The 11162-nt window shown below is 40.8% G+C and overlaps 1 protein-coding gene across 1 annotated transcript; it reads left to right on the top strand.

Annotated features, from left to right (window-relative positions):
- The first annotated feature begins 218 nt into the window (after positions 1-218).
- On the top strand, positions 219-10593 carry LOC131237400 (actin-like). Its single transcript, XM_058235140.1, has 5 exons — positions 219-372; positions 6974-7041; positions 7158-7551; positions 8095-8708; positions 10147-10593. Exons 2-5 carry the CDS (start codon positions 6985-6987, stop codon positions 10210-10212), a joined length of 1131 nt encoding a protein of 376 aa, XP_058091123.1. The 5' UTR covers positions 219-372; positions 6974-6984; the 3' UTR covers positions 10213-10593.
- Positions 10594-11162: the final 569 nt, after the last annotated feature.

The following is an 11162-nucleotide window of genomic DNA, read 5'->3' as shown; positions in this document are numbered from 1 at the left end:
GGCCTTATTTCAAAGAACAGGGGTCCACGAATCAGAGGTTAGGATTATTCAAAACACCTAATTTTTATTTGTAACTTAAATAAAGTGATTTTCCAGAATTTAGAAGATTTAATTTTAATTAATATAAGACAGTTATACCATTTGTAAGTGCCTGCGTATCAAGCATCATAGGCAGCCGGAGTATCAAATAACTCCGAACCAAAAAAAAAACCGTGTACAGTGTAAAGACGAGGGTCGCGTATCATATAATACCCCACTTTTATTACAGCATCTTGATTCGATCGAGAGAAAGGCAGCCTTTTCTTCGTCCAGTCTTCTGTCTTCTCGTTTCTCTCGGCCTCAGAAGCGGAAGGACAGAGAAGCGTTCTCAAGGTAATTGAATCTTCTCGCCTGATCTTCTTCCTTTCGATTCCGATCCGATCCGATCTCTTTCTCGCGTTTTCTATGTATTTGGATGTAAATTTCGTATTTTTCTGTGCCCCTTTTCGTCTTTCTCTCTTTCTAGGGTTTTTTGCGAAGCATGCGCCTGGAAATAGGGTTTAGGTTGTATCTGGATCGAGGGTTCCTTGCATTTCTTGTACCTATTGCACGATCAGACGGTCCGATCTGGCGGGATGTGCTCAGATCTTTCCGACTGGGCCATCTATGATCTGATGCTGTTACTGATGTGTGTTTTGGTTGTTTTCTTGTAGCATGGAACAGATCTGAGACGTATTCATTTCAATTTCTTCGCTGCTGAAAGTGTTGTTGTGATAGATCTAACCTTCTCCGGTACACGTGGCAGGGTTTTGGTAGATCTACCCTCCTGCTGTAAACTTGGCAGGGTTGATGGTAGATCGGGACCATCCGCCTAGTGGGCTCTTCCGAGGATATATTATGGTTGGAAGACCACACTGATCGGACAATGCTAGCTGTTTTTTCTTTTGAGAGTTGACAGTCCTAGCTGTTAACTGCTAGCAAGTTTTGCTTTGTACTGTCTGTTTGTTGATCGCCAATTGGATATGAACAACTGATATGTTTGATTTTTTGAACCATGGGCCATACATGGCAGAGCCCACTAGACAGATGGTCACTATCCACCATGGGCCCTGTTGAATGTGTGGTGTGGTGGGGGTGGTTCGATCATTGGTGAATGTATGGGACTTGGACTGAACTAGCAGCCTTTTAGCCTGGGTCAGCATTCCATGCATGTGTGCTGCTCCTTTTAGTGATCCGGCTTGTTTCTCTGGTTGGCCTCACTGTGGATCAGTGATGACATAGGAAATACCTCCAATAACAATCCTAGCCATCTGATTGTTGGCTTGGGAATGGATGGTTGGAAACGAGATATACATTGGACCATATGTGATGGCTAAATGCCCATCAATTGGATTTCTAGAATTTCCTGACACAGGAGGTTTTGGCCCATTTCCCATCCATGGTGTATGCCCGCCTGTAAGGAATATGGCCTGAACAAACAACAAGGGAGAGAGCATTCTTTTTATGGTTATGCTCTCAAGGCAGTAGCGCATAAGTTCTTGTTCTCCTAGTTGCATTGGGACACTTTAGATAGTCCAATCCATTGATCCAGACTGTCAATTAGGTCCAAACAATTCATGAGTTGTCTCAGTGCTCTCAAAGCACTACAGGTTCTAGTGCCCCTAGTTGCATTGGGACACCTTAGACAGTCCAATTTATTGATCCAAACTATTAATTAGGTCCAAACATTTCATGAGCTACCATGCAAACACCGCACTTATTTGACAAATATTAACACCATTTGATCAATGACCTTTAATATGGACAGTCAAGATCATTTACAGCTCCAATCAACAATTTCATCCATCTATTTGTTAGGAACCATCATGGATTGCCAATGATTCCAATGAATCACATTTATTAGGCCATTATATCCACTCCATCCATGGCTTGAAAAAATGATGACTATAGAAAATAAGGAGAAATAAACTATCAGTGTGACTTTTGCAATGTAGTCCATTAAATGTGCCCTGGACTTAATGGACATTTTAGATCGATTGATTTAACTGTACAAGTGAACTGATGCAACTATGAACATTATAAGTTATAGTGCTCTAAGGGCCTGTTTGGCCGGACGGATCCCATGGGATTAGGAGGGATGGGATGGTAAAATCCTGGGATATGCCAAACAAGCCAAACAGACCCGGTGAACTTGTCTCGGGATATAGCAAACCCATGGATCTTAAACCAATCCACTGACACCACCATCATTACCTTAAAATCCATCCCATCCCATCCCTCCTAATCCCATTCAATTGTGCTTGGGACGTGTTTGGACGGACGGATTGGAAGGGATTGGAAGGTAAAATCCCGGGATATGCCAAACGTGCCAAACAGACTCGGTGAACTTGTCCCGGGATATAGCAATCCCATTGATCTTAAACCAATCCACTGACACCACCATCATTACCTTAAAATCCATCCCATCCCTCCTAATCCCATGGGATCCGTCTGGCCAAACAGGCCCTAAGAGCACCGGAGCATTTCTTCTATATTATTTAGTAATTGGAAACAAACTTGTCAATTTTCTAAAAAAATAAAATAAAATAATAAATAAAATAAAATGGAAACTCACTTGTCTCTCGACTAGTAGCGTTCCTTACATTTGTTACTGCTCCCTCATACATATCGTTAAACATGTCATACACAGACATGTGTGTGAGTGCATCATTTTGTTATGTTGTTTTTTGTGATTTTTGTTTAACCTATTAGATCTGCTTGTGTTCTGTATTTTTTCATTGCAATTCTTTGTAAGAAACTGATTGAAACTAGTCAAGCTTCTCATGCAGTTAGATGGTGAAATAAAACTATTTATTAAGTTCAGCTTTAGTCCATCTTTCATAACCTCTTTGTTGATTCTTTGAGGACAATTAAATATGATCCTGCAAGTAAATCATTGCTAAAATTTGGTGTAGAAACCATAATTCTACCATATAATTGGTTCATGTACCTCTCAGTCACTATGACCCATGGATAGGTGATACTCCAGATTGATTGGGTACATGCACAATTATGGTTGCAGATCGATGTTACTTAAATCTCCAAGCCCAGGCAGTGAGATGAAACTTGAGTCCAATCCTGGCCCAGGCCCATGTCCAGCCGTGGCAGACAGACTAGAGCCCGGCCTGCGCAAAAAAAATGGTAGACTAAAGCCCGAGCATGCCCAGCCCAAGCCTGAGCATGCCAGTCCTTTATTGGAAGATCATTGCCATCACTTCTCTCATAAATGGGCTGCAAATGCATTGAAGTACAGCGCATAGGGAAAATAGTTCAATAACGAGAGAGAGAGAGAGAGAGAGAGAGAGAGAGAGAGAGAGAGAGACGAAAAGATCCACTGTGAATCTCTGCACACGTGCCTATGTGAGATCTAAGTCATTTGTTAGGTGGGTCTTATGAACATGTAGCATCTCACAGATCATACTTATCCAATTGTCATGTGGGTCACACTCATATGAGAAAGATGGATGGTAAGAAAAAAAATTCATCAATGGCCTATATTCATTGTACGCAAGCAACTGCCTGATTGATGGTTGAGCCTAGATTTTGGGAGGTATGCCATGTTTATTACCGCGTGATGCATGTTTGAGATTTCACACATATGTACAATGTGGGTATGTGTGCAGTGATTCACCTCTTCAGGCTATTCATATGTTGCTTTAACATTTTCATTTGAAAATTCAAACTTTTTCTGCGAGTCCCAAGGTGGCAAGTCTCCTGTGTGTGTTCACCATCATTTTCAAAATAGTGGTGACTCTTACCATACACATGGCATGGTTATATGACAAGCCAGGCCATTTAAATCTCTAACCCAGTTATGGATGGAGCATAGACTGAAAATTACGAGCAGAGGATAGTAACCATCTGATTTTACCCATACAATTTGGATCACTCACAGTTTTACTTTTGACCATCCATTTGATAACATCAATGGATGGCTAAGATTTGCTCAATCATTGTGATTTTCAAGATATGGTCCTTCTAAAATATGCCTCCAATTTGAATGGGACTCTGGATAACCGCACATGGGTGGCACACATGATGGGCATGAGTCACCAACATTTTCGAAATGGTGGTGAAACAGTTTATCCCAAGGTGAAATTGTATGTAAAACTCCCCATCTCAAGGTGAAATTGAACGAAATACACCTGTCCCAATTTGAAATTGAATGGCAATCATTCATATTTTGAAGGATCTTGATGATCTATCTGCATGTATAGAAGGTACATTGTACACAACGTGGATGTATTTCACATAATCTCACAAATTGTAGGTTCCACAGGTGATGGTCTATAGAACACAATTTACAGTAATGATATTAATTGGGGCCATTTGTGAACTTGTTGTCCTGGTTCGAAAAATGATACTGTTTTGTACACACAGGATCACTACTCACAGTTTTGAGGAATGCTCAGACTAACTTAGTGAATTGTACATCTACCATCTGTTGAGTTGATACAGTCAATGTGTCATGTGCGCACAATATATAGATGTATTTCACGTAATCCTACAAATTGTAGGTTCCACAGGTGATGGTCTATAGAAAAAAAATTTACAGTAATGATATTAATTGGGCCATTTGTGAACTTGTAGTCTTGATTTGAAAAAATTACCATTTTGTACACACAGGATCACTAATAATTTTGAGGAATGCTCAGACTATCTTAATGAATTGTACATCTACCATCCGTCGAGTTGATACAGTCAATGTGTTACATGCTCACAGTATATATGATGCTGGAAAGATTAGCCCTTGGCACGAAAACCAGGCTAATCAACTCATCTGGTTGGCTCTGTGTGTGTATTGAGTCAATCCATTTGCCATCCATTGTTTTCTATGGCATAATCCACTTGATGAGTGGATTGGCCTTATTTTTTCTAGTGTTTTAAATAACAAATAGTATGTAGCGTAGCATTCACCCATTTGATCAAGGTTGCACAATTTTTATGATATTTTGCGCAAAATTAGATTGATGAAACTGATTTAATATTGTTACTTGTATTATTCTACTAAAATTAACTAATTTTTATTGAAAAAATGTAACAAATCATTAACAAACATTAATTGATTTGAATGTTGTAGTGAAAAGTAACTAGTAATGCGAGCTATGTAGCTTGTAGCAAATTATCATGTAGCATGTAGTGTGTGCAAATTATCAAGTAATATCAAGGTGTTCTGTATCCGTTACGATACGACCGCAAAGGCCAATATGCATCGGTAATGACCGTGACTGTTACGAGATACGGGGGTGAAACGGGGCAGTTGATTTTTTGGGATTATATCGGCCATTAGAGGAGCCTTAATGACCGTTATAGGGTATAACGACCGTTACCCCCATAACAATTGAAAAACGACCATTTATTTTATTTTATTTTATTTTTCCATTTTTCTCATTTCAAAAACTTTCCTAAATCATTCTACAATAGATTTCGACTACTTTTACTATAGTTTTTAAGATTAAAACTGTAGATTGAAGCGATTTGGGAGAATAGAAGCTCCGAGGGCCATTTTTTTTCAAAAAATTGAAAAAGTGGTACTTTGGGTTTTTTTTTTTCTTGTTGTAATGCTTGATTATGATGTGTTAACATTAGAGACACATAACCAGGTTCCTCAATTCACTGGACAACCAAATACAACACTGTCACCAAAGAGTGGACCTTTATGCTACCATAAACATATTCAAAACAAAAAGTGAATACATATTTGGAATATTTGCATTATTCTGAATTTTCTACATATTTTTCCAGAATTTTTCGGGCAAAAAACAATTTTCAACTGTTACAGCAGATACTCATGTCGGTAACCGATATGGAATACCTTGAGTAGCATATGCTACACGCGACTTAAACTATTTTCATAAGCTATGCAACGTTGAGGCTAAGTTCTACATAGCATAAGCTACATGCTACATAGCGTCGCTATTTAAAACACTGATTTTTTCGTCCAATGATTTTCAATGTGTGGTCAACATCCTTCAAAAAAAAAAAAAAAAAAGAAGAAGAAAAGAAAAGAAAAGGAAAAAGAAAAAACGTGTGGCCAACCCTTTTGGCACCTTGGATGTAGCATAGCGTGCAACATTTTGGCAATATTTTCTCAGTGGTTGGTTAGTAGAATCCATTGAGATGGATATGAAAATTCCTCATTGATCTCGTATCCTATCAATGAGTCATGTACCTTGGATTATGTCAATCAGTTCAAGTGAGATCAAGGCCAGCACAGCAGAACTTATGTATAGTATCCCCTCTGCCAAGGTGCGTACTAACCAGCTGACCTAGCAAGCTTGTATGCAATGATTCACATATCCTATAATGAAAAAAAAAAATTGCGTGGGTTTATGTGTCAGAACAAGGTAGCAACACATAAATCTGTTTTTTTGTGTAACTCTACATGCCACAATATGCCAGCCTCTCCAAGTGCTGATAAAGGAAGAAAGAATGATGTTAGGCTGTCGGTTGGCAATGGTACATTTTCCAAGCAATTGCAAGAGTTCCCCTTTTGAATCTTGATTAGTGAAAATCATATTCATAAAGTCAACCCCAAATAGTTTGGACAAGGCTATGATGATGATGATGTAGGGTCTGCCAAGGTAGGGAGGATCCTGCAAAATTGGCTTACGCCTTAATCTGGTTTTGCTGGGTCTAATACTCTCCACATCTAATTCTATCATATGAATGTGGACCTTCCCCAGTATATGTATATGCGTGCGTGTGCGTGCGCGTGCATGCATGTGTCTATCATAAAATGTGAGTGAATGCGAAAAAGAGTTAGCATGGCAATCTCATGAAGAGGGCATGGAGCTGCCCAAATTAGATTAAGGCTCAGTCCTGTTTTTGCAGGATCCCCAACCCAGATGGGCCCATAAATTTGCTGCAAATTGAAGAAGACACTTATAGGACTACCACTAACTAATCAGAGCAGAACTGTTTCTCACACATAAATCTTTCCTTTGCACTGCAGGTTTATAAAAGATGGCCGAAGAGGATATTCAACCTCTCGTCTGTGACAATGGTACCGGAATGGTCAAGGTTGGTCCAAACCCTAACCTGTGCACTAGTTTCTTTCTCAGTTTCAGTGCAACTTTTTTCAACTTTTGTGAGTATTACACAATTTTTTGCTTGATATTCTTTTATGTTTTCTACAGGCTGGATTCGCTGGTGATGACGCTCCGAGGGCGGTATTTCCTAGCATTGTTGGCAGGCCTCGCCACACTGGTGTCATGGTTGGGATGGGCCAAAAGGACGCTTATGTAGGTGATGAAGCACAATCTAAAAGGGGTATCCTTACATTAAAATACCCTATTGAGCATGGCATTGTCAGCAATTGGGATGACATGGAGAAGATCTGGCATCACACATTCTACAATGAGCTCCGTGTTGCTCCTGAAGAGCACCCGGTGCTTCTCACAGAAGCGCCACTCAACCCCAAAGCAAACAGAGAGAAAATGACACAGATCATGTTTGAGACCTTCAATGTGCCAGCCATGTATGTTGCCATTCAGGCTGTCCTTTCTCTGTATGCTAGCGGCCGTACAACTGGTTAGTATCAACTGCGACCTTTATGCATGCATGTGGACTTCCTTTCTTCCATAGGCTGCCTTTGGATGCACAAAGTGAAATTAATTGTACAAATTCAAGAATAAGTGAAATGATAATGATGCTTCCTAGTCTTCATAATGTGGACGTAGTTCTCAAGTTGCAGTTACATTCATAGTCTAACTGGAAAAAAAAAAAAAAATCTAATTGCAGTTTGTCTAGTCCGTTAATGTGAATGCCAAGGAAATAAATGTATTGTACACAAGTGAAATGAATTGTACATATTCAAGAGGAAGTGAAAAGATAATGATGGTTCCTAGGCTTCATAATGTGGAATTAGCTGCTGAATTGCGGTTACATTCATTTCAAGTCAACTGGAAGGAATGTAAATGCAAATTTGGGTGTCTAGTCCCCTTAATATGAATGCTATGGAGATATATCACAATTTGGTTATTTCCACTTTAGACAAATAATTGCAAATCAATTCTACATGGGATGCATTTATATGATTTGCTCCACTGAATTTCATCTTTTTCCTCTTAACAGGCATTGTGCTAGATTCTGGTGATGGTGTTAGCCACACAGTGCCAATTTATGAAGGATATGCCCTCCCACATGCAATCCTTCGTTTGGATCTTGCGGGGCGTGATCTCACTGATGCCCTTATGAAGATCCTCACTGAAAGAGGTTACTCGTTCACCACCACCGCCGAACGGGAAATTGTTAGGGACATGAAGGAGAAGCTCGCATATGTTGCCCTTGATTTCGAGCAGGAGCTAGAGACAGCCAAGAGCAGCTCTGCTGTTGAAAAGAGCTATGAGCTGCCCGATGGGCAGGTGATCACGATCGGAGCTGAAAGGTTCCGTTGTCCTGAGGTCCTCTTCCAGCCATCCCTTATCGGCATGGAAGCTGCTGGAATCCATGAGACCACGTACAACTCCATAATGAAATGTGATGTTGATATCAGGAAGGATCTGTACGGTAACATTGTTCTCAGTGGTGGCTCGACTATGTTCCCTGGTATTGCTGATCGAATGAGCAAGGAAATTACAGCCCTTGCCCCTAGCAGCATGAAGATCAAGGTGGTGGCCCCACCTGAGAGAAAGTACAGTGTCTGGATAGGAGGCTCCATCTTGGCATCGCTCAGCACCTTCCAGCAGGTGAGTCTTGCGTTGCAAGTGCTAATGTTACCTAGAAACTTCTACTTCATGGAGTTCTGGTGTGCCAAAACTTGAGGATACTTGGACATTCCCTGACATGACCCACCATGCCAAAACCCAAGTGTCCTATTTATGTTGTCTAAGAGTACCATGTGTTGGCCACCTCAAGTGAGGTGTCCAAGCCTATTTATGTCATCTAAGGGTACCATGTGTTGGCCACCTTAAGTGAGGTGTCCAAGCCTATTTATGTCGTCTAAGAGTACCATGTGCTGGCCACCTTAAGTGAGGTGTCCAAGCCTATTTATGTTGTCTAAGAGTACCATGTGTTGGCCACCTTAAGTGAGGTGTCCAAGCACATGAATCTTGAAGTTTCCTTCTTTTGCTTATGAGTTCTTACTTTTTTTATATGTATTTTTTTACTTGTCAAGTAAAAAATTATCACTTCAAGCTTGCTTCTACTTTCCTGGTGTTGAAGAAACTATTCGTGGGGATCCCCTCTCACACCCTCGGCTTTACTTCAATATTTTATTCAAGTATGATGACCTGCATGGCAAAGAATCAAAAGTTCTCGTCCTTTCATTTTGGTTATCTAATCTTTTAGGGCCCGTTTGGCCGGTCGGATTGGAAGGGACTGGATGGTATTGGAAGGGATTGGAAGTTAAATCCCGGGATTGGCCGGGCGTGCCAAACAGACTGGATATAGCAATCCAGGGATATAGCAATCCCATGGATCTCAAGACAATCCATTGACAACACCATCATTACCTAGAAATCCATGCCATCCACCCTAATACCATTCAATCCCTTCCAATCCACCCGGCCAAACGGGCCCTTAGAGAGCAATTCGCATTCTATTATCGGTGCAAGCCACCGTCTCTTTGGCCTGTTTGGACACCCTCTGAAATGGTCTTTGAGGCCTAAACACTGATACAAATGGCAGTTGACCTTGTGTGTTTGGATGCACTTTGCAAACCTTTGTCTCATCTCCTGCTTGACAAAATAGGCATTAGAACACTGACTCAACAAAAACTAACCTGATTGGTTTTTGCTGGATCGACCAAAAAGTGGGCCTGAAACTTTCTTTGTTGGAAAACCCCCTTTGAGGAAGTACTTCCAAATGGGCCCTGGAAATCTTTGTTGTTGCTGTTTGTTAGTTTAAGAGTTTTTATGTTTTATTGTACTTTTGTTTTTATTTTCAGTTTCTCTTTTTCTTAATTTTATTTATCAATCAATCCATTTTTTTTTTTAAAAAAAAATATTCATGTGTAGAGAGAACATTGCATCCATGGAGTTCTTTTGGTGGGTTAGAAACTTGGGCCATTTTGACACTTATGGCACTTTGCACAACATGTCTCACGAACATTGGCAACCACCATTTTGATTTTGATTTTTTTAATTTATCGTGTGCCGACTCCTGGTTCCTTTTTGTTTGCGGCAGATGTGGATAGCGAAGGCTGAGTATGATGAATCCGGTCCATCTATTGTGCACCGGAAATGCTTTTGAATTCCTGCAGGCGGTGAGTCTTTTCCATCTTTCTAGTTTGGCTTCAGCATTGTGTCTGGTTATGTGAACTTGGTTTGATTGAGATTTTCTCTAGAAGACGGCTTTTGCCATGTATGCGTACTTAGGTCGAAAGCTTCTTATCGTTGTTCTGCTTCTCCCGCTCGCTGCAATGGCTGCCACTGATGCTGCTGATGCATGGCCTAGTGAGGAGAAAAAAAAACCCATGAGTTGCGTCACTAGTTAGTAGGAAGGAATGCCTGGGTTCATTTGGTTGTCATGTGTGATATTCCTTTCCTTTCTCTTTGGTTTTTATTCCTAGTCTGTTATTACTGTATTAGAAATTTGATTTGGTATGTCATCTTGCAGTTTTTGAAGGTTGAAGGTAGGTTGTTGCAAACTTTTGGTTTTCTGATGTAGCTACCAGTTTTCAGATATGCTCAGCTTTTCTGAGGATCTACACAGTAGTCAAATGGCATTGAGTTGGTATTGGCAGGGCAGAGGTTTGGTAGCCCCACTGGCACCACTTTTGGACACAACTTTACACAGGACATAGTTCCAACCTGGCAAGAGTTTGGAACATCTGACCACTGCAGAGGATGGCCTCCACCTTGGAGATGATGACCATATGCAAAGGTCAGGGCCGTCCACTCATCAGGTGGCCTGCACCACCCCCATGCAAAAAGAATGGATTGTTTGATAGAAGTTGCAATGGTCGACATTCCTTGCACCTGGTCGACGCTCCATCAGGTGGCCCGCACAGATATTCCACACTTTTGGCGGGTTGGCACCCATGCGAAGATGGCATACCTCCTTCGCAGGATTCTACTTGATATGGATAAGGAGCCAGAGCTTTTCTAAGCCTACATACGTGTGCAATAAAGCTCATGTACATATTACACGTGCCAGCATAGCACGGTAGGTCCCTGATCCAATCAATCCATCAGAATGGC

The sequence above is a fragment of the Magnolia sinica genome, chromosome 2 (assembly GCF_029962835.1).
Source record: "Magnolia sinica isolate HGM2019 chromosome 2, MsV1, whole genome shotgun sequence".
Classification (NCBI taxonomy): domain Eukaryota; kingdom Viridiplantae; phylum Streptophyta; class Magnoliopsida; order Magnoliales; family Magnoliaceae; genus Magnolia; species Magnolia sinica.
The sequence above is the reverse complement of the archived record's forward strand: the minus strand, read 5'-3'. Positions and strand labels throughout refer to the sequence as shown.

Bases quoted from the DNA above. Each gene is read 5' to 3' on its own strand.
- LOC131237400 (XM_058235140.1), top strand. From the start codon at position 6,985: ATGGCCGAAGAGGATATTCAACCTCTCGTCTGTGACAATGGTACCGGA. The intron at 7,042-7,157 runs GTTGGTCCAAAC...TGTTTTCTACAG, and splicing joins ATGGTACCGGAATGGTCAAG to GCTGGATTCGCTGGTGATGA. The intron at 7,552-8,094 runs GTTAGTATCAAC...TCCTCTTAACAG, and splicing joins TGCTAGCGGCCGTACAACTG to GCATTGTGCTAGATTCTGGT.